Source organism: Melanostigma gelatinosum (assembly GCF_949748355.1).
Source record: "Melanostigma gelatinosum genome assembly, chromosome: 4".
Classification (NCBI taxonomy): Eukaryota; Metazoa; Chordata; class Actinopteri; order Perciformes; family Zoarcidae; genus Melanostigma; species Melanostigma gelatinosum.
The window spans coordinates 6071450-6095004 of record NC_136637.1 but is presented as its reverse complement, the minus strand read 5'-3'; the positions used below and the strand labels follow the sequence as shown (position 1 = coordinate 6095004).

At 44.9% G+C, this 23555-nt stretch overlaps 2 protein-coding genes and 1 long non-coding RNA gene across 3 annotated transcripts in view; 2 read left to right on the top strand and 1 right to left on the bottom strand.

Moving 5' to 3' along the window:
- rab6ba (RAB6B, member RAS oncogene family a) overlaps positions 1-8282 on the top strand; it is a 43992-nt gene extending 35710 nt beyond the window's left edge. Inside the window, exons 6-8 of the mRNA XM_079266930.1 lie at positions 1641-1734; positions 2594-2660; positions 7470-8282. Of these exons, the coding sequence (XP_079123056.1) occupies positions 1641-1734; positions 2594-2660; positions 7470-7534 (226 nt within the window). The 3' untranslated portion in view covers positions 7535-8282. The remainder of the gene's footprint in view (positions 1-1640; positions 1735-2593; positions 2661-7469) is intronic.
- A 4924-nt stretch (positions 8283-13206) lies between these two features.
- LOC306776367 lies at positions 13207-14190 on the bottom strand. The gene is made up of 3 exons (XR_013771914.1): positions 14051-14190; positions 13512-13616; positions 13207-13419 (listed from the first exon to the last, which is right to left on the bottom strand). It is a non-coding gene; the product is annotated as an uncharacterized lncRNA (long non-coding RNA).
- Positions 14191-16561: 2371 nt separating this feature from the next.
- Positions 16562-23144, top strand: cep63 (centrosomal protein 63; the record flags this gene model as incomplete). Its single annotated transcript, XM_079267901.1, has 14 exons — positions 16562-16599; positions 16749-16926; positions 17119-17214; positions 17573-17695; positions 17778-17891; positions 17992-18165; positions 19233-19378; positions 19549-19692; positions 19806-19869; positions 19964-20152; positions 20482-20568; positions 20691-20893; positions 20976-21060; positions 21150-23144. 14 exons carry the CDS (start codon positions 16562-16564, stop codon positions 21348-21350), a joined length of 1842 nt encoding a protein of 613 aa, XP_079124027.1. The 3' UTR covers positions 21351-23144.
- Positions 23145-23555: the final 411 nt, after the last annotated feature.

The following is a 23555-nucleotide window of genomic DNA, read 5'->3' as shown; positions in this document are numbered from 1 at the left end:
CATTTTGCTATTCGGCAACTGTACTGTAAGTCCAATACTTGCAGTTTTTCGCTGTGTTTCTGTCTCCACTTATTCCTGAGGGGAAATGTCAGGTTCTTTTGCAGCTAAACGCTCCACTATGTTCACCAGCTAGCCGCTAACCATGTCTGTCCATGTTTGGTGCTAAGCCGGTAGTGCACTGTGGATTTATCACAGCTCCCTGCTGCTGCTGAACCGAAGCAGTAAAGTTTGGGGCCATAAAACTAAAACTATGAAAGCTAAAAAGATCTGCAGAGCTGAGTAATAACTCTCTGTGGGTTGGTAACTATGGGCTGGGATGTTATCATTTGATCCCATATATATATATATATATATATTCACAGAAATAAGATTTATTTTTAGAATCAACACTTGAAATGATGAAGTCACTTGCAGATGACAAGGTAGTACAAAATGTAAACCATACTTTGATTTGAACCTCTTTACTTTAGATTCCATTAAACTTTTACAAAACATTTACCAAAACAGTTGGGTAGATAATAACAATAATAAATATAAGACCAAATTTAAATCATACCCTCTAAACTAAAGAAGAACTCTGGTTTGAATTGATATGTGAGTGAAGAATCGGACTATTTAAAAACAATGGAAAGGCCTCCATAGGGATGTATCATTATCAAAGTTAAGTTAAGACAAGTGAATGCCCTTTAGGGGAGTAAAAAATGAAGATGAAATTGATATTTTTGTTGTGCTCAAGTGGCTAAAGTAAGAGCTGCTCTAGCGTGCATGAACGTTGCTAGGATGCCACATACTGTGTTTCACACCCATTGTTGTCTGATGATGAATAAGCCTCGGTGGTGTTTAAGTTGGAACTGAAGACGAGTGCATCCAGAAATAGCCACAGCAGCACTGGTGCACCTCTCTCAGCTGGAGATATTATGTAAATACATCTCCTGTGCAGTGTTTTCTCTTCTCGCTGCAGAAACTTCTTCTTCCTCAGCTCACAAAGACTGAATCTCTCTTTGTTCTGCGCTGTGATGCAAAGGAGGAGCACGATGCTGCTCTGTTTGAGGCTCCGCACAACAGGAGAAGTTGTTGTTGTGGGTATGTTTAGACTGGCCTTACAGCCAGTTAGGGGGTTCGTTAAAAGTCAAAGTTATTTTGTTTGTACACGGTAGATGTCCTTTGTGTTAAGAGGAACATTCTGGTGACGTCATTGTCTTCTCAGCAGACTAGCGGCAGGTTGATTTAAGCCAGACGTCTTAACGAACCAGCTGCTGCCGAGTCAGCAGGACTGCTCCGATCTCTCCGCTTGCTTTAATGGACACCTGACACAGTCTCCGCGTCACAGCGAGAGCCAAACGGAAGCTGCCAGATTCATTAAAACTGGATGCAAATTGGCCGTCATTAATGTCTCGCAAGGCAATATAACTAATCATTCTCAGTCATTAGCTAATTAAGTCTGGTGTATCCTCACCAGCCTAGAATAACAGCAGCTTCAGCTGCAGATTGTGAGCTTTACTGCGAGTCTTTGTCTCTGTTGTCTGTCGATGTGAGGAACTCAGCCTCCGCTTCGTGCCCACGGACTGTCAACTGTTTGCTATCATTTTGTAATGCATTAATCTGCAACGTTTTGATGATAACTCTCCTCTTCTTCACAGGCAAATCACAATTGAGGAAGGCGAACAGAGGGCCAAAGAGCTGAGCGTCATGTTCATAGAGACCAGCGCCAAGACGGGTTACAACGTCAAACAGGTGAGTTCACCTGTCTGATGATGACATCCGTCTTTAAGAGGGAATCCCAGGCCATTCTGGTTGACTCATGCAACTACAGAAATACCATCATAGATTCTGGAAGTGTTTTTTCTTAAGCATGCATGATTGGTGTCAGTACACTTCTACCTCAGTGGGTTCCAGATGCAAAGGGAAACGGAGCCCGGTCCGACAGCAGCGATTTGTCTCTGAGCAGATGTTTGTGGTCACAAACAACGACTGCCTGTTGAGTTAATAAGTAGCGAGAAGAAGGCGAGCTGCATTGTGTCGGTCAGTGAATGGTGTTGCTGGCAGGCGCCTCTCTGAGACAGAGGAGGCTATTCTTCACCTTACCTCTGACAGCGAAATGCCAGGATGGAGCAGAGTGGTGTGAAACCTTTAAGACAAAGGTCACAGTGCTGCCTCCGAAGGCCGCCGCGTTCACGCTGTTTGGCTGTGTCAGCGCTATCCACTGAGATGAAGTGTCAGCATCAATGCCACTGGAAGATGTGTCAAATCATCACATACACATGACTTCTTTTGTTGTGTTTCCTCAAAATTGAGATGATTGATGATTTTACTTATTTTTTAATTCTTTGCAAAGACTGAATTTTACAATACAAATACTCAAAAGAGCAAAGGAACAGATGCTAAAGCTACAGTGATATAAGCCATTCATGTATGTACATGTATTAATGTGAAGCAGGGACCTTTGATTTGAATGTAGTTATCTGACAAGCACATATGATGATACTTCTATTTGAAATTAGAAAACAAATGTGTGGATGTTATCTGGGTCGCTGCATATTATCTTCACCTCACATGAGAATAACATGCCCTCATTCTGTTTCTGTCTTTCCAGCTGTTCCGGCGTGTGGCCGCTGCTCTTCCGGGAATGGAGAGTATGCAAGAAACAAGCAAAGAAGGAAGTATCCTTTGACCCATTTACATTTCATTCACCTATTTTAATAATAATATTCCAACCGCTTAAGCTCAGAGGAAACATTTTCTCATTTAAGTCTTCATGTGATAGCATCAGTGCCCAATTAAATGTGATTTTACCACGGCACTCTTGCTAACTGGTTTAGCGTTGGTAGGCAGGTTGGCTCATTTAAACCAGCGGCAGGAGCCTCGCTGTCCTGCCATCCGTCCGTGGTGCTGCTGCAGACTGCTGACTGGCACCTCATATCTGCTGCTGTCATCTGAGCATGTCACTGCTCCACCTGTGGAGGATTAGTCAGTGGGCTGCAGCCTTTTTCACTCTCCTAACACACAACTCTAACTTTCTGTTCTTCAGGAAGGAGCTTTTCACACTGCAAAATCATTTAAATATCACACAGTCATTGAGAGCATCTTGGATGGTTTTTCAGTCTTGGAGAATTTATTTTGTTGTGATCACATTGAAGGAGCGATCTGACTCCAGAGTGTTCATATCTGATGTCAAAGGAGGTAAATACAGCAGCTGAGACCGCTTTCAGCAGTCATTTTAATCCGTGACTGAAGAGAGCAGTCAGGCTGTGTTGGCTCCTCCCCCACATTGAGTCCATCTGTAAACATATCAGACGTGGGTAACAATAAAGCAACCTGTAGTCTGCATTTTAAAGAGGCATTCCACACATAATATATCTGCACTCCACTTTGATTGGTTTGATTGTGGAAGAAAGCCCTTTAGACACTGGTTGGACCGTGTACAGTTCTGTAGTCACTGTAATCGAAGCATTTAAAACTATTTAGATTGAGTTTCTTCTCGGTTTCGTTGTTGTCTGTTGTCTCGTAGCTCTGCCGTGTCGCTGGAAGGGTCTGTCGTACTGGAGAGCATTTATGCTTTTGTTCGTTTACAGTTTCACCGTGAACTTCACAATCGTTGTGCAGAACAAAAATAAGCTTTGATAAGAAAAGTCCTCCATTTTGTGTGCATCGCCCTACTCGGAGCAGCAAACCGTGACTTTAAATGTCCGCTCTGTAGGGCTGATGACTCTGTAGGACACGGACTCGCATATCGCTCCAATATTAGCTGCTTCCTCCACATGTCAGCAGTAGTAGAATTATAAAATGCAGAATTAAACTGCACAACAGCTGCTAGTATAGACAACAAGGTCAGCCGCGCCTGTAATCCGTCATCCACATTGAATTAACCTGGTAGTCGATCGATAATCGAGGCTAATGTTGTTTGTTTTCTTCCGGCGGCGTGACTAATCGGGGAAGGACACATCATGACGGCTAAGACTCATTCAAGTAACAAACATGGCTTGTCCTGCATCATGGTTTTCAAAGGTGCCCGTTTCTGCCCGTCCACACTACAACGCTTCCACTACACTTCAAATTTGGAGTTCCGTATATCAATAAATTTGATCACTGGAGTAATGTGACACTGAAGAAAACTTAACAGGACGTTTCTCAGACCCATTAGAGAGAAGTCCTCATCCTATCTTTTCTACTTCACACTGAGCCGTATCCAAGACTTCTGCTGTCGTCGAATGCAAACGCTGCTGTCCCTGAAAGACGCCTTTTTCTTCTGTGCATACAGTAAACCGGCAGCATTTCAAGTCGTCGCTGTTTCTCCTCTGACAGCGCTAGTCCTTCACATCCTCGTCAACACACAAAGTGAGGTGCCATCTCTATGGTAACTGTGGGTGAATTCTGAAATTGCCTTTTTTTTTGTACTATGTGCATATAGCATTGTCATTACTCGTTCTCTAATAAGCCGTCTCGCCAGCACTGCAGCGTTCATCTGCTCCAACTCGAGCACAAGTAGATGCTGACCTTGGTGAAGAGAAGGAATGCCTACATTTGTCTCCCCGAGCATCTCTGATGATCACCCACTCATCATTTACTGGGAGCCGTCCAGCCTTTGCAAACTGCACGGCCTCGATAATAAACTCGGTAGCCTAACAGCCCTCTGAACTGTGGGCATGGCCCCTTTGCTTCTTTTTTTTTGCAGTCTGACATATTTCCTGGCTATAATGCATCACTCACATCCAGCCAATTACCTTTATCTCGCTTCCGTTTTTTCCTTTTTTTGAATCTCTATCTTTAATGAGGCATAATGGATGTGGGGGAGAGCTGTGTGCGGTGGAGGTGTGCTGATGGATGGCAGGTGATGCCAGTTCCTCAGCAGCTCTGTGCCTCTGCTGTCATTGTCAGTTAATGGAGCAGCTCTCCTGTTGTTATTGCATTGCGAATCGTATTGATTTTACTGGGAGAAGCGCAGGAACGAGCTTGGAGCAGGATACATACGTGTTATAGAGCCTGAATGTGGCTGTTTTAATAAAGCACGGATCACCGGATATTTACATTCTTCTTCATGTTAAGGCCTTTACACTGGGGGCTTGACGAATAAGCAACACGAAAATGCCAAATATTATATGATGCATCAAAGCTATTCACACTGGCAGCGATGCAAATTTGCAACAGTTGCAATACTTCTTCGACATGTGAATAGATTAGTGTCTGCAGAGGACCCACTCCCAGGGTCCTATTGACTCAGAGCAGCTGTCTGAGGTAAACTGTTGTACAGCCTCAGCGACTGTGAGCTATTTCATTGAGTTTCTTTTCAGTGAAACGCTCCGAGTGAATTTGAGTCACCTCTTGGAAACAGTTACACAGTGTATACGTCTAGGGCTGTTATTGTGAAAGAAGGAGTAAAGTTTGTCTTCTCGATTAGGACTTTGTTTCCTCCGTGTTGTTGTCATGGATGTATAAAGAGAACCGGATATTCCACATATTCCACATTATAAGGCCCATAGAGCATGCACACAAGCGTTTCCTTTCATTCTCAAGTGTTCGTACTTGGAAGTTGATTTACTTTAAAGAAATGATCCGATGAGTTTTAGATGTCTCTTTCCCAATGTAAGGCTCTGGGGAGAAAGTCTTTCAGGCCCAGTGGCATCGCTATGTCATATTTGCTCCGAGGCTTGACGCTCTTGCGTCGAGGCCTGGTTGTTGTACACTAACACGTGTGTCTGTTCTGCAGAACGTGATTGGTCGATACCTTCATCACGTTGCGAAAGCTCAGAAAAACTGAAAGTTGCGAATTAATGACACGAAAAGAAAAAATAACAGCCCTGGTGTGTAAAGGCCATTAAGCAACGATCCATGGACTGTGAAATACAGAAAGCAAACAAAAGTAACCAACAAAAGTGTGATTTAACACTTAGAGACAAGAAAAGTTCACGTTTTCTCACTGTAGCTTCACTTGTTGTTTTTTGTCTTTTTTAAACAGGTCCTAGATTGAGTCGTTTTTCTAGGAAGTCATTACAGTACTCTGTGTTCCCTGTGTTTGGGTCAGGCTGATTTATGGTGGATGTCGGGGCCTGTGGGGCACAGTCTTCTGCTCTCTGTCTGAGAACAATTTCCTGAAGGATCACCGGGTATCATCACCACTGTGAGGCCACAGGGAGTGTGAAGAGGCTGCTTGACCCAGATCAGGTGCTGGGGTCATCCACGTTAATGAGAGAGAGCCAGAGAACAAAATGAGTCCCGCCAGGCTCATGGACATCAGGAAAAAAGGCAGCAACTTTGTGGTTTAGTTCATAGATTTTGTTTGGAAGGAGTTTTTATTATTCATATATATGTTTGCAGCTTGGTTGCGCTGCCCCCAAGTGGCTGCAAAAATCAAATAATGTAGTTTTGATTTCCGGTTATTAAGGTTTCTTCTGGCAGACAATGTTCGGCAGATGTTTATTGCAGCTGCAAGCCGCCCATCTATTGTTTAAAAGCCGTTTCAAGCTATTAACTTCCTGAACAACTTCTCCACACAGCGACAATATGAAGCATATGCTACTACTGCTGGCACAGAAATGGGGCTCATTACTCACTGTTCAGGAGATGCTGTATACTGTACCTGCACACACGCACACTGGTGTCAGAGGACCGCTCTATTTAGTCGACTCATTTGGTTTGGTAATGATGAGGCCTCCAGATTCCAGATGGGAGCCAATCCGAGTAGGAGTGCTCAAGTATACGTTTGCATTTAAAGACTTAAAATGTCAGCACGTCGTGATGAAATGCTTCCTTAACATATGCGAACACACACATCAACCCGCTGCATTTAACAGCACCAGCCACTGCAGGACGGGCATTTGAAAAGCCCCAGTGGGACTGTTTCACACTCCCTGGTATACAATATGTAGGCCACAGTGTTCGTGGGCCCGGCTCCTTATACATGCATACATTTTACAAGAAAGGTGAATAATAAAGGTGCCGTGCTGCCACGCTCACCAGCTGTAGGATGATGGAGGCATGATACACTAATTGTCTCCTTTAAATCAGAGCAGGTCTTTCCCCAAAATGTGTGAAAATACAAATGCTCTGGAGGATTGACTGGAAATATAACCTTTTCTGAATTGTGTAAAACAACAACAACAACAGCTGCAGTCATTTTGACTTACAGCAACTCATTAACACACAATAGTTCATCAGCTTTAATTGTAGCACAGCAGTGCCAACGACATCCATTCTCATTATTACTAACAGAAAAGAGGATTTCCTGTTTAGCTGAAGGACAAAGAAATCGATTCCTGATTATTGTTGATGCCTTCAATAGATTCGTGGGGAAATAGCCCCATCTAGTGGTAGTAAAGTGGTACTTCAGTCCTCCATTGTATCCTCAGTTTTCTGAATGATCACGTCGGCTTTTCCTCTCTGAAAATATTCACACCAGCTAATTGATCTGTTCAGGTGCATGTGGCTGATCCAATGGCAAATGTTTCCACAGCTTCCTTAACGTTGTTCTCCAGTGATCGACATCAAGTTGGACAAACCGCAGGAGCCCCAGACCACTGAAGGCGGCTGCTCCTGTTAATACTCGCCACCGCCGTGGAACAAAAAACGAAACGTCATTCACGCCACATGCATGTTCTGTTGCTTCCTTTTGGTTAACCTGCAGTTGACTTTGCACGATGAGAATCTGGCCTCCTCACCTGACTGTTGCTCATCGGTTGGAACTAGCAATATGTGAATTTGGTTCAAGAAGTAGTGTAGCCTACTTTGTAAATGAAACTGCCAAAAAAACAAAACAGAGAGACCGAGAAAAAGACAAAGATGTGTAAAAGAAGAACCCCAAGTTACAGATGTGGATACCATTTTTTTTAAGTAGAAAAGGAAGTTTCCCCAGTTTCTTTTTTGTATTTTTGTATATTCAGGTAAATCTCTCTGGAAAGGTTTTTTTTTTTATAAGATGCAAACAACTCTGCTCTGTATTTGAGGGCTTGATAAGAACAGATGGTGTTAGGCTTATTTTTATGGATCCCACTCTTGTTACAGGCAAAAATAGAGGTCCGCCCCACATTATGACCCAAATGTTTGTCACGTGAAACCCTTATCTATCCCCTGACACAGCCATTCATACCAACACATAACCATCTCAAGGTGCATTACCAACACAGAACCACTTTTAATCTGAAGGGTTCGATATGATATTCAGAGCATTAATATAGCAGCGAACGACCATTATCTACACTGGTATGTAGAGATACAGTGAAGTAATGTCTACCTGAGCACAGAATGGAGTCACTCTCCCTCTGTGTTCAAATATGTGGTTCTATGTGCTTAGTTTACATAGTGGGGTTGTGCTTGTGCTACAACTGATAATGCCCCCCCCCCCCCCCCCCCCCCAGGTAGTTGCTTATGCTTGCACTGTTCATGCTGTTGGCACGGTTAGCTGCCATCCTCCGGCCCAGCCGTCGCCATGTTGAGTGCCGTGTGAAGGCAATAGAAATGCTCTGAAGAGGCAAATGTCCCTTTGCAGTGTCCCTCAATGAGACCGTATTCTGGAAAACATGATGTACAATGGTCAAATACCTTTTTGATCCCATTTGAATTGTGCCAAGAATTACACATATGATGTTTGTCAATTTGAAAGATCATTTTACACGTCAAAAAAGTCGTAGCTTGTTGTTGTACCATTTAGTTTTGTGTAAAAGCGCTCAGTAAACTACATCTCTGGTCTCCCACAACGGCCACCAACACGGCCATTACTTTGACTTGCTAGCTAGCTAGCTAACTTGGCTATATACTCGCATAGATGTAACGTCATCTTACTTCATGTGTTTTTCATCCAGCGACTCTTTTTAACGGCCGGCAAGGGAAAGAACGAGTGAGACCCGTTGTTGGAGTACATCCTGGTGTGAAACACACAGGCCTTAGCTTCAGCGGGAGACTTCACCAACGCCACTCATGGATGCGTCGTCTTTCTAATTACATATTTTCAAAGTCTTGTACCTCTTGACTTTAATGACGTTTTTAAACCGACAAACATCATGTGTGCAATTCATGGCACAAGTCAAACAGGATGAAAACAGAATGATTTTGCTCTCGTTGAGTACCGTACGTATTATTCCTAAATCAGCTCCCATGGTGGTCCACCAAAATGTCCCCTCTCGATAGAGAACCTTTAAGTCTAAAAAGCCTCAGGTTTGAAGGGCCAATCACAGCTCTCCTGCCAATAACCCCTGTGGGATCCATACGTCTGCGTTCTGCTGGTTGAACAGGAACCGCTTGAGTATCTAATGCATGCCTGGTTTTTGAGCATAGGTACTGTCTAGTGTGCACAAGTTTGAATATGTAAATGTGACATTACACCAGTGACTTACTGCACTCTGATAGTGACTGTCTTTTTCTTTATGAGAACTTTGTATACTTGACTTCAGAATATCTCCTTGTCGTGCGTGTAAATGTGTGCTTTCCGTATAGGCAACGTTAGAATGCAGTCACATGGAGGGCCACTGCCAATCTGTTACATTCTCGCCACATTACGGCATCACGTAGGTCACCATTTGTTTGCGTTATGTCATAGACCCCCCCCCCCCCCCCCCCCCCCCAGACTCCCACAGCTAAATGACATCTGCCGTTGCGTTGTGTGATATCTTGGTGGTTGTGATTACTGTACTGATTACTACACAAAGTCCCCCGTGTGCTGGTCTGTGGACTTCAATGCTGGTTCTGGGATCAACACAGACGTGAACATTTTAAAACAGTCCTGACAGAAGACCACTTTGCACTCGTAGACCTTTTCAGGTTAATGTGAAGTTATGAAAAGCTTCATTGTCGATGTACAGTCACTGAATTCAAGTCTGGTTGTCTCGTGACGTGTCCCCCACTGAGGTGAGGTTTTCTTTGCTGCTTGTGTTTAAACTGACTACTGACGTTGGCATTATGCAATGTTGTTTCATTCGTTTGTCTTTTAAAGCCAGGTATCGTAACATACACTGGTGGTGAAGTCAGCCATTGTTGTGAACACTACTTTGATTTGACTCGTCTCTGAAGTGAAATCTTAATGCACTTTTTGAAGAATATGTTTTAGTATTAGAGTGATAATGTAAGTCTTAGAAAACACGGTATGAAAAAAAACAAATCTTTATCTCCAGAAGACGGTACTGTGTCTTAGAGTTAGACTCGAGCGTTTATGGATTGTTCACACGTGTCCAAAAAGGGGAGCACTCTTGTGAAAACTAGTGAGCCTTTCTAACACACATAATGAGCCAAATAATAAGACTAAGAGACGGAGTTGGATCGAACCTCGAAGGGAGATATTGGCTGGAAAGCACTCTGGTGTGGGTTTGGGAAGGACAAAGACAGGTTGCATTTCAAGTTATAATCCCTCGAACTGAACAAATAGGTAATAACCTATCGACCCTCTGTGTTGCTGCCTATTAATTACCACCAAACAGGAATGTACTGCTCTCATTACCAACCACACAGCCTTGTAAGGAGAGCACTTTTTGAGAAATGACTCGGTGGGTATTTATTTTTAAACGAGACAAATGATTAATCAGTTGATGTCGACGTTTCCTTTGTGTTTGTTCCCCTTACATATTAAAGTAGAATCCCTTTTAGAGGCCCTTTTTAGCATTCCCTTGAAATGGACCAACAAAGTCTTGGTGTGTCGTGTGGGGAGGGAGGGTATGGGGGTGAGCACTTGAGGATGGAGGCCATGGCCATTCCCTTGGGAAGTGTATGTTCCATCACAGCTCTGTGCAGCGGACCTGATCAGTCCAGAGCTGGCTGTCCATTCACACTGTACAGAGATCTAGCATGTCTCTCCAAATGATTAATAAAGATGTCTTATTACCAAAGTTGTCCACAATTCTTTTTTTCCCCTGAACTTTTAAGATAAGACGATACCAAGCTGTGATTACTACTTGAATCTCTGAGTAATATCTACATTCTGTGATCATGTCAACATTTACAATTCAATCATATGAAATAAATATGAAGTTTGCTGCAGCAGAGTGCGAGTTTAGCCGTGGACAGACACAGAGGTGCACACTCACTCACTCACGGACGTACACACACACACACACTATCGATCCTGGCGGAGATAGCGGGCACACTTGGAACATGGCGGGTGGTGTCGATGAAGGGGTGCTTGAGTTCATCTGACAGGAATGTGGTGATACATAACACATAACCACTGGTGCAGTAATGAAGCAATAATTGTGTCAATGTTAAGTATTTTGTACATGTTGTAGCGTGCATGGTTTCTCTTGTGACATAACACAATATAGCCAGTTTCGATCGATGACTTGAGGTAATTCCTGTTATTGGAATTACCTGCTTTATTGGCCAGGGCCGGATGAACCTGCATGGGGGCCCTGGGGCCGAAAACAAGCCGTTGGACGCAGTTTAGCAAAATGAAGTCCCACTTAAAGGTTGTAAAGTGCTTTAGTGGTGAATATTATCAAACAGATTTGCAATTAATCCCAAATTAACATGTGACAAATCTGCAAACGTTACCAAGTCCGCAATCCAACAGTTCTAGCCGAGTCCCGCCTCAGATTTTGCAAACACACATTAGTACTGACGGTATTTGAGTTTATTCCACTCCAAAACACGTTGTGAAATACACATACTCAAAAAGGAATGTATCGTACTATTGATTTGTGTAATGGACAGTACTTTGGAAACTGTCTTGCACCATGTTTGTTGCAAAGACTCCCCTCTGGAATCCCTCCCGGGTGTTGCTGCGCCTGATCCGATAACCGACCCATGAGTCAGTCTGACCAGACCAACCTGCAGTGGTGGAATGTAACTCAGTACATTTACACAAGTACTCCACTGAAGTACAATTTTGAGGTACTTTTGAGGTAATTTTGAGGTACTTTTTAGAGGGAAACTTCACTTTGGTCACTTTGCAGATTCATATTTTATAAATCAAACATCTGACAGTTACAGGGACTACATTCATGTACTTTCAATACATTTCTCTTATAATACTTGTCTGCTTTTATTTAGGTCAGCTTTTGAGTACACAAGCCTGATATGAAATTAAGTGTTTTTGTGTTGTAGTAAACGATCTGAGTACTTTTCCACCACTGCCAACCCGCACGGGGAGTTGTTTCCTGTTCTGTGCCAACCTTTAATCCCAGTGATCAACACATACATTGCGAAGCTGAAACTGGTTCTGTGCCACTTTCACAATCCCTCGTTGTTTTGTTTGGTTCTCCGCAGGGTTGCTGCTCTCCTGCTGCAGTCCACCCTGCAGCTGTGACAGACAGCCCACACGGCTGATGCCAGTTCATTTACAAACGTGGACGCAGCATCCGCATCTGGCATCACGGAGGAGATGATGTCAGTCACTGGGATAATATTTAACCGTGGGAACACTTATATGGTACTGAGAGCGAAAAATAACACCCCGTCAATCAAAATATGCATCTCACAGGCTTAGAGTTGAGACAAACCTGTTACAACTAGCTGGCTACCAAACCAGTGTGACAACTAACGGATGTCTGGCTCCATCCAGCACGTGTCTCCAAACAGGCAAATAACAATGACCTCGACACGACTGAGACGCCAAACACAAACACTTAGCGGTGACCTCGGGACTGGGGTTTAAGTCTCTCTTCATCTCAGAATGGCGTTGGGCTGGATATTTTTTTACCTTTTTAGGTGCACATATGGTGACACAAAAGAATAAATGAAAGTAATGATCCAGTATTTTAATATCTGCCATGGTGGAAAACCTGCCAGATGCTCATTGAATGGTGTTTTTTAATCTCCTTTCATGGCTGAATGAGCCTTTTGTGACACGTCTTTGTTTGCTTATCGAGCCCACAAAAGTAATATTCACATTGTGCCGCTCAGAAATCTCCTACTGGCGTCACTTTATTTCAGTCCCTTTAATACTTAACGTGTTCTAAATCATGTACACGGTAAAGTAGAGAATTGTCATGTCTTTGCTTTGAGCTCATGATTCTTTCATCTCCCAAAAGCCACATGGTATGATCAGCGTTCATTAGTAAATAAATAAAAGAAACAAAGAGGGAAATTCTTTCAAAAATACTTTTATTAAATACTTTGTCAACTAGCTGTCATAAATAGAAGAACAATAAGTTATATTCAATGTTCAGCAGTGGCTATGCAAAAGGGGACATCCTCAGGAGACCATCTGTTACGAGGGGGTCCCGGGGTGTGAGTCCCACTGGGACAGCTGAACCAAATCCCACAGCACCAGCTGGGAGAATTAAGCCTAGAATAAATAATGGGGGAGACGGGGCACCTTTGGCTGGGGACAAAACAATGTCTTAACAGGAACACAAATGGATTCTCGGTCCTCACGGCCACGAGTCGAGTCTTCTAGTGGCGTCTGCCATCATGGAACAGGAGGAGAACTGTCGCATCATCTTCGATCCGGCTCTTTTTTAAACAGCGTCTTCAGCTGAGAGCCTGCGCCACGATTTCATTTCCCTTCAAAAACAAAACAAAAGAAACGATTCGTCCACACTTTCACGAAACGTCTCCTTGTTATTTCTGCCATTCACCACAAAGTCACAACTTACACATTACTGCCAGGAACAATCCCCTCTTGGTGTTGCTTTGTCAGACTGAACTTTCTGAAGAACGCAGGCAGCTTGAGCATCGTTCTGGCAGACCTGGAGGAAGCACTGGAAAGTAAAAGTCCCCGAGTTAGACCGGATTTTTACTCCCACAACACAAAAGGAGGCATTGCAGAGCTGAGGTGCTAATGAGAAGCTTTGTGGACAAAAGTGCAGCTTAACACTGACGTGTGTGTGTGGGTAGGTATGACTGGAATTCATCAAATCCAAGGTCCAGTTCTTAAAATCCTTCAACGCTTGTTCTAAAGGGATACAATTCTCAATTTCTGTTCTTTTTTACTCTTAAAGCACTTAAAAAGAACAAAAAACAAGAAAAAGCTAAAAGCATGGGAAAAAACAAGAGGTCAAAGGTCATAACGTTTTCAGTAGTTATAACGAGTAATGCAAGTGCCCCCCAAAAAAGGACCTCCAATAACAGCAAACCAGTATGAGTTTCTACTCTTCATGTCCACTTATGTGTTTGTTTACACTGTCAAACCCACCATTCTGCCTGCAGCGAGGGTTGTTGTTTAGCCTCCATCCCTTCCTCCTGAGCTACTTGTTTCCATCCATCTTCCTCCTCCTCCTCCTCGGCTTCTGCGTCCGCATCCTCAGGTATCAGCTCCCACAGCTTGCTGTTGACCCACAGGGCTTCCTGCAGGCTGAGGCCGCGCCCTATGCAGGTCACTCGGCGACACAAAGGGCAGCCCACGGTGAGCAGCCCGTTCCTGGCCTGCGACATGGTCTCCAGGCACGGCTCGCAGAAGGTGTGTCTGCAGTGGAGCACCCGGGGGACCCTGTCCATCCGCGAGAAGGAAGACAGGCAGACGCTGCACTCGCCGTCCTCACACAGAACCATGGTGAAGCTGAGCCGGAGGACCGCAGAATGTGACGAGTTGACCGCAGGGCCCAGAGGTAGTTGAGCGGGTGATCTGGATCCGGTTAAGTCCCAAAGAAAACCACTCCACTATCTAGCAACTGATGATGAGGGCTTGTTGAAGTGGATGGTCCGTTCCCAGTTAGCTTCTCCATGTTAAATGAAAAATTGGTTTTGCAAATAGTTATTAGATGTGCTGCTTAATAAAAATAAAAATAAAAACTGATACACCTTTTCACAGCAGTAGTATTTGAAGATTTTGATTTTGAGCTAAATTGAATTGAAAATACATCCTACTTCTTTTAATTTCCACAGATATCTCTCTGATATGACTTAAATGATATTGGTATTTAGGACTAAATAAGTATATTTTGAGTCAAAACCGTTTGCTGCTTTAAAGAAAGGAGTTGAATAATATAAAATATGGCAAACCATAACATAAACCAGTATCCACTACTAAACATAAACAATTTAAAATAATGGAATTAAAAAATGTATGTCAGTAAAGCTTACTTACAGTACACGTGAAGCCAGAACAGACTCAGGCTCCTTCAGCCTTATTTGAGAATATTGTCCTATTGGAGTGTACAGCACAGCAGCACTGCAGTGAATGGAGAGCCGGCTCGTCTGCCGCCTGTTAAGAGTGTCTGGTGTATTTGTGGGGGCGGAGAAAGAAGCGTCCCTCTCTTCTCACGCCTAAACCCTCACTAGCACAACAGCTGGGGAAGCAGAGCGGTAGAGTCTCTTTTGTTAAGTGTTTAGTGTGACGGAGGGAAACGGGTGAGGGAAATAGAACGAGGCTTTGGAGGTAAACAGTGATGACGAACCTAGCTGGCTCGCCCACTGTTGTAAATGTGGATGTGGTTTATTATACAAATTTAAACGTTAGATTATGGGAGAAACACAGGCTTCTCTAAAAACAAGGGCTCGTCCGGGATTTGAACCCGGGACCTCTCGCACCCAAAGCGAGAATCATACCCCTAGACCAACGAGCCACACTTTCCGTACACAGATTAGCAGCTATAAAAAAACGAACGCGTCAATTATCGGTCTTATATTATATTATAGATTTACTATGTTTGGATCCATGCTGAGGCTTTCCTAGGCTCTAACGGTCACCGTATCCATTTGAATGCATGTCACCCATGCAAAGTTTCTCTTTGTATGGCTTAACCTCGCTCGGGCTAAAGAGGTTAATGGTTATAACAGCTTACGTTAGGTTGTACCTGCTCTACCTGCTAAGTAACATTAACATTAAGGTAAGGCCCTGAGGGGTAACGTTGAAACAACATAATTCAGTCTCTTAATTCAGCCACACACAACACGGCTGCTATAAAACGGAATTATAACGTAGTGCATGTTGTTAAACTACAGCTGACGCTGTTAACCGGTTGCATATTCGCTTTAGCACGTAGCTAACGCTAGCTATTTCTACAGACACTATGGCAGCATTTGGTGGCAACCAAAATATTTGGGCTCGTCCGGGATTTGAACCCGGGACCTCTCGCACCCGAAGCGAGAATCATACCCCTAGACCAACGAGCCACGTGTTCATGGAAAACAGAACTACACAATTTAATGGATCGACTACACTTACTGCACTATATAGTTCCTTAACGGATTGACTGTAATTTACAGCACTAGACACTTATTAATCTTATTAATATCAAAAGTCGGTTGTATTACATCAGGTGCACGGCCGAGGAGTTGAATTTACCTGGATGCAGAGCCCCAACATGAAGAGCCGAGACTTTGGACGTACAGCGTGCTGAGGTCACAGATTGGAGGCGGAGTTACCGCCTTCCATCAGGAAATCATTGAATGTAGCTGTATGCTGTGTGCACCGCTAGGTCAGCTTACTATGTAAACAAAAGTAGTTAGGCGTACTCAAACTAGCTAACGGTAGCTACGAACGTGTGCTAACCACGTTAGAAACTTTAGGTGTGCTTACTGTACTTCAAGTTTGACTTTGCCACAGCATTGATGTAACGTTAGGTACCTAATTTCAAGTCACGCAACTCAGCTGTTGTCGTCGCAGCTTAGTTAATGGTGCCACAGAGGTTGCTATGTTTGCTAACTTGACGTTTTAAGTTCACGACAAGGCTTGCAAAACCGCTGACAGCATCACTTCAACCATATGGAGCCTTCGTTGGGGTCTCAGAATCCTGACCTGAGGTAACGTGACGTAAACTGTTCCAGCAGGTGGTAGAGCAGTACCGTTAGCTGGTTACAGTGATGGCGACCTCTTGATTATGTGGTATTTTAACGGGTCTAGCCAACGTAACACTATTTGTTTACATATATATTTGGTGTCTGTATTCCAGCTCTGTCCTGTCATCATGTGAGCCAGAGCTCCAGGAGCTGATGAGACAGATTGACATCATGATCAACCATCAGAAGAGGGAATGGGAGGCTGAGATTCAGGCCATGGAGCTCAGGCTGAAAAGTGGGGAAGAAGAGCTGTTGACTTCCAGGAATCTCATTGAACGGAGGGACCTGGAGGTGCAGTAGCAGTTGCATGTTCTTCAGTAATAGCATGAAGAATATAACCTCCTCTTTGCTCACAGAGAGAGATCATTCATCTGTCTTACTGTTGTCTTACTGCATGCCGCTTGTGCTACTAACTTGTTTCGTCATGTTGATGTTTTACCCACATTATTACAACACCATTGCTGTCGTGGCTCCTGATCGTAGATCCGATTGCTCCACAAGCAGCTAGAAGAAGTCCAGCCTGGTCGACCAGAGTTGGTTAACAAGTACGAGCAGCAGCTGCAGAAGGTCCGGGAGGAGGTGAGACACTTGAATACAATGCTCAAACAGCCTGTCATGCAACTGATAAGTCGATTGTGGTATACGTTTTTGTAAACATCTTTTCAGTTCCTCAACATGTCTTCACATTGCTAGTTTGCAGATCTGCAGAGTCAAAGTTGACTTTATGTCTTATGAACCGGTTAAACCTAACGAAATGTCAACAATCTTACTCCACATTACTGAGCATAAGATGTCATTTCATATTGATTGATGTGAAGTCTAGTGACAAAACGGTCGATATTGTCATCCTATTGTATATTTGACAATACAACTATCAAGGACTCTGACTAAAACTTGAATTTGAGAATCCTTTCTCAAACGTTTTTTTGCCCTGCAGTTAGAGAAATTAAAGAGAAGTTATCTCAAGCTTCAGCGCAAGCAGCTCAAAGAGACGAGCGAAGGAGCAAATAGGAAAGAGGCAGACCGCTCAGAGGTGACCCGACTCAATGAAAAGATTGAGGTACCACATAAGTCCTTTCATTGCCCTTTACTGCCATCTACTGGTTCTGTGGAGTATAACCCTCCTCGTCTCTCCCCTGCAGGACTATCACCAGTGCTCTGTGGAATGGGAGCAGCAGCGCATCCAGCACCAAAGACAACTGACAGTGCTGGAGGCCCAAAATAAGAGCCTGACTGATGAGCTCACACACATGAAAGTAAAAGAAAATTCACAACCATAACATGTAAATTCTGTCACGTTTACTGTTGAAGCAAACAGATGACCGTCTCACGTGTTCTCCGTCATTCCTGTTCCAGTCCCAGTGGGCGTTGTGGCAAAAGGAGAGGGAGCACAGGGGCTGCTGTTCAGAGGTGCAGCATGTGCGTACACAGCTGGAGAAGGCTCAGGGCAGCATGCACTCACAGGAGCTCGAACTGGAACGCCTCCGACCGCTCGAGGCGTGGCTGGGACAGTACCACAGAGAGCAGCAGGTAAGCACAACGGGAGGAACAAATGCAGGCAGTGGCAGAGTCAAGCCGATGTCAGTCACCGATATCAAACCTGTTTAAAAACAATCTGGATATGATGACTTCAAAGTCATGATTTCATGTGACAACCGTCAACACCAACTGACTCAGACTGGATCAGACTTGGTCCCATCAGTCGCCACGCCCCAAATCAGATTCATGATCGGCTCAGCGGTCATTGTCTGTGTCCCCTCTTGAAGGCGATCAGGATGGGCCCAGAGGCCTGTTATGGTGGTGGCCCACCATAACTGATTACAAAGAGAGAGAGAGAGAGCTGAGCAACTCAGTGACACGTTTGGAGCAGTAGTCTGCTGTTTATTAAGAGCTGCTACTGAAGTCAAACTATATAGTTTGAATATATTTCTTTGTTATAAGGTTTCTCTCAGTCCAGTTTACATTTGGGTACAATTTATAGCAGCAGAAGTTGGCGACAGACCCACAGTATGATATCTGCACAGAGGTGACTGAGACACCAGAGTGGGGCCTCAAAGCTGCACAACAGCTCAATCATTTATTATTGAGCTATTATTAATTAGTCATTTTGATATTATTGTTGAAACACTGACCAGGGTCAGCATGTTGGACAGTGATCGTGACCAGCCTTGTGCATAATATCCTAAAGATCCACCTGTGTAGTGGTCGACGATGGACTGTAGGCTGATCACAACTCCGAGATGGATTGGTATTTTTTTCATGATACAATTATCAAGAGTCCCTCGATAAGCGTCAAACTTTCCTGAAATACTACTGTTGGTGCTAAGATATAGCCAAATGACTTTACACCGATATCCCCTTGGAATTTAACAAAACTTTACTGTACTGTGAACTGTATACATTTTCACTTTCAGAGTTGATGATGTGTGTCTATAAGACTCCCTGCAGTTGAATCACTTTGTCGTGGAATGGCATAACGTGTAGAAGAATGTCACTCACAAAAGCTAACGTTGATCTTGTTTCACCATAGATTGGTGCTGCAGTGTAGTGGTTACAAATATCTCTCCATCAGCTGAGAATCCACTGCTGTCTCACAGGTCCTTTCAGGGGAAAGGGAGGAACTCCGCGCCACGCTGGACTCCCAGGATGCATCTGTGCGGAGAGCCAGTCTGGAACGCCAAAGGCTTCGTAACGAAGCTGCCAGACTCAGCCAAGCACTGCAAGCTAAAGATCAAGTCATTCGGTGGGTAGAGACTGTTTTCAGTCGGGGTGTAGTACAGCAGCAACACACGAGAGGGCAGTCTATACTTACACTGTAGGTACAGTCGTGTCCGTAGGATAGCATCAATGCTTGCGTGCCGTATGAAGCGAGTTATTAGAGAAGTCAATAAAGAGGCGTTGTTGTTCCCTCAGCTCTCTGGAGGACTGCCTGGCCGCTCAGGGCTGTGCTGGTGTGGAAACCCTCAGTCGAGATCTGGAGAGGACTGCAACCAGGCTCCGCTGCGCCGAAGCGCGGGAGGCTCACCTCAAGGCCGAGCTGGCGTGTCTCAAAGACAGGTGAATGCTTTTGTTAGGCGTCTGCATCACATGCGCTTGACACTTCTGTGTGTCTTTCTTTTGTTGCGATATCAACATGCGTTTCCTTTTCACGTTTTTGTTGATTTCCTCAGACCGGAGGAGAGCCGACAGACAGCCGAGGCACAGCGCGACTCCGCTGTTGCTGACATGAAAAAGGTCAGAAGTCTTCTCTGACTTGCGCACATCGTTGTGTGTGTAAAGCATACCCAACTAACGCCCGCTTTGTCACGTCTCTGGATTCCTCCCACAGATCAGAGAAGAGCTCCAGAGGGCCCGGCAGACCCACGACGGCGAGGTGGAGGGAATGAGGAAGGAGGTGTCGACGCTGACCGCTGAGCTGCACCAACGCGACGCCGCCATCACCGCACTGAAGGGCTCCTCATCCAGCATCAGGCAGCAGCTCCGTGGCGAGGCGGAGCAGAAGGCGGCCGAGCTCAAAGTAAGCAAATAAACAGGCGTAGCCCTGTGACGTCATAATGTTTATGGAAATCTGGCTCACAACGAACACGAGACTCTTTCAGACAGAGGGACAGAATGTTGAACGTAAGCTTTTTGTCGTTCGGACATGCTGTAGGTGTGCATCCGGCTTCATGCAGACGTAAAGGTAGAAGGAGCCTTGGTGACTTGTCCACAAGATGGGAGTTCCTGAAAATAGACTGTATTATCTAATTAACTCCTTTTCCTCAACCCTTTGAGGAGAACGGCATCATGTATCTGTACAGGGGTTCAGTCAAATATGTTGGATTTCATCTTCCCCGACTTCCTCAGATGACTCAGGCACAGCTGGAGACCGTCCACACAGAGAACCACCATCTGAAGGGTCTGCTGCAGAGGCTGGAGTCTCAGTCACCAAAGGTTTGTCAGCTTTGACAGTAGTCTCAATTTTACAGACGGGCAGCAGACGGGATTGAGTTTGGCTTCGGCGTTTGTTACTTAATCTGTCTCCTCTCACTCTGTGCCCTTTTAACTCTCCGCAGAGGGGAGATTCCTCGCTTGCATCCCTGAAGGAGAGCTATGTGTCGTCTCTGAGCAGCCTGGAGCAAGAGAACCGCCAGCTAAGGCAGGCGATTGCAGAGATGCACGCCCGACTCGAGGTCTCCAACCAGACCTGTCAAGACCGATATGAACGAGCCCTGCTCAGCCACGCCACGACTGGTCAGCCACAGCCTGCTCAGGACAGGTACCCGGCATAATCACAGACACACGTGCACAAAGAAAACCAAGAAATTGAACCCTTATGCAACGTCTCGCTGTATTTGTAGCAATGAAGACACACAACATGGCAAACACAGGGAGGAGACGCAGAGAGAGTCCAGAGACAACATCATGTCCTCTCCCTCTCCAGTGGTGAGGCTCGTCACGACTAATAATAATCCACAGTTGCAGAGAAGGTACGGTTAAGAATCCTACAGCTGTGTGTTTGTCTTCCGTCTCAGGAGTCTCCGTCAGTGTCACCGGCGGACGGCATGGTCTCTCGTTTCCTGGATAAAGAGAGCTTTCTGGCCAAGGATCTGGTCCAGAGACTGGACACCCACATCCAGGGTATGATGGACAGCAGCATCAGGATCGTGTCCAAGTACCTGCCAAGTGGCTCGGGGCCCGAGTCTGCCCAGGCTTCAGAGAAGAATGGTTGGTGATGGAGCAAGGTGGAATGAATCTGGAAGAAAACGTGCCTTGAACAGCAGTGTGGAAGACTGCGATCTTGTACGCGGCGGAGAATGACATTTGACCTCATTTGACTGAATTTAGAGACGTCTTCTGACTTTTACAGTTAACCCTTCACTAAGCCCCGCCCCCCTCTGTTACTCCGTCAAGCTGTCAGAGCTTCCATGGAGCCCACACGGTCACGAACTGCACTCCCTGAAGAAATATCTAATTTTAGGAAAAAAGAAGCGCAGAGAAGGGTCTACAAACACACATATGTGTGTATATATATATATATATATATATATATATATATATAGTACAATCTGAAACGATTGCATGAGAGTCTATGTAGCAGAGCAGTCAGTTAGCTGGCCTATGCTATGATTGACCGAACTGAGTTCGAGGGCGGGACTTGGCGAAGGGTCAATTGAGTTCAGAATGGCAACGCAGAGCTTTAAGTTCACCGAAGCGCTTCATAGGAACTGTCAAAAGGAGCAATTGTGATTGAAACATTCCAGGCTGTAGGGGCTTTGGGCTACGGCCTCACACGAGCTGGCCCACGCCGGCCCCACTGTGAAGGCGCTGTTCATGAGGTAACGCATGACCTCGTGTAGCTGATTAGCTCAGATTGTTTTCTTGTTCTGTTTATCATGCATTTCTTTAGTCGGTGTTTCTCACTGGGGGAACGTTTATGTCGCGTCAAGTGTATCCAAAGGTTGACTGATTGAATCACCTGTGTTATTCAGCATGTCCTGTGCTTCCATAAGATGCAACAAAATCTGTGTTTGTAATCCAAAACAGAACAGAAAGAGGAACGAACGGGACCACCTCAGCGCAGTGAATCTGTTAAAACGCTGTAATCGTAGGCTGGTAATGTTTGGCTTTTCGCTGACATTGTTTTTCATCAATTAATCTGCCAATATTTTTTGTGGATGAATTAATTATTTGTTTGGTTTATAACGCGTCAGAAAATAGTGCAGTTGATATTCAGTATACTATAAGGAGAAGCTGAAAATCCTTCTTTACCTGTTATTTGACGGTGTAATGACTGAGACTGGAAAAGGGGGAAGAGAGATCGGCATGACGTAGAACAAAGGCCCCAATGCTCGAATCAAACAATGTCAGCGGACACTGTGGCCTGCGCTGTGGGGAGGCTGTGATGTTGTTGCACACCTGTCTGCCACAGCTGGATTCTATTATACAACCATGGAGCGAATACGCCTCAGCTTTGCTTTCCACCGACTGAAACAAGCTGCAGGAATTCTTGACCGCTCGTATTTATGTGACCTCACATAACTGCTTGCTGAATTCCACCTGGATTACTTGTTGTGGAGGCTCCTTTCCACGTTAATACAACTTCCATGCAACATCCAGAGAAAAGAATGTTGCTGTGAGCCAAAGGAGCGCCCCTCCTCCCTGCACGCCTGTCTGTCATAACCGTGTAAATACCACATATGTACATGTCTGTCCAGACGTCCCGGACAGCAGGGAGGGAGACGAGGCAGCGTTATGCTGTAGCTCTCCTCATTCCCCCCCCCAACACCACCACTGCCCGCCCTGCAGAGGCCCCTGGCTAGTCAAGTGCAGGAATGCGTGCACCATGCCAATGCTGTCATGAACCTTCCCCTGCGGCCCGCTTTGTCCTCATCATTAGAAAAGCTGATCGAATGTTAATATCAACCATGTGGGGCACTCCACCTCACAAACACTGAAAGGCCACAGAGGGAATAGCTCTATTTTACTGCTTCCCTAACGAAGGGCACGCTGATAGAATGGAAATAAAGTGTGGGGGGGAAACAAATCTGAAGAAATGTGTTTTTCATTCTTTTGCCTGTCAAACATTTATGACGATGAATACAGACGTGAATACAGCTGTCTCTGGGTCCAGTGAGTGACTTCTCACTTTGGTATTTGGTAGGCTGTGTTGCTAGCGCTGTAAGCCCCAACAAACAGCACGGAGGAATGTGCCATTCCTCTGGCTCTCTCTGGAGGGAGGTGAAGAAGGCTTTTATACGTGGAGATTCTTCGGATGGGCCTCCTAAAGGGAGGAGGAGTGAGGCAGATTCAGGCCCAGGGAGAGTTCGGACTGCGTTGTTTACATCGGGATTTACAGGAAGAATTTGCTGAAGGCTACAAGATGATTGAGGAGTTGCTAAATTGAATAGTTTAATGAGTGGAATTGCGTGCGTGCGTGA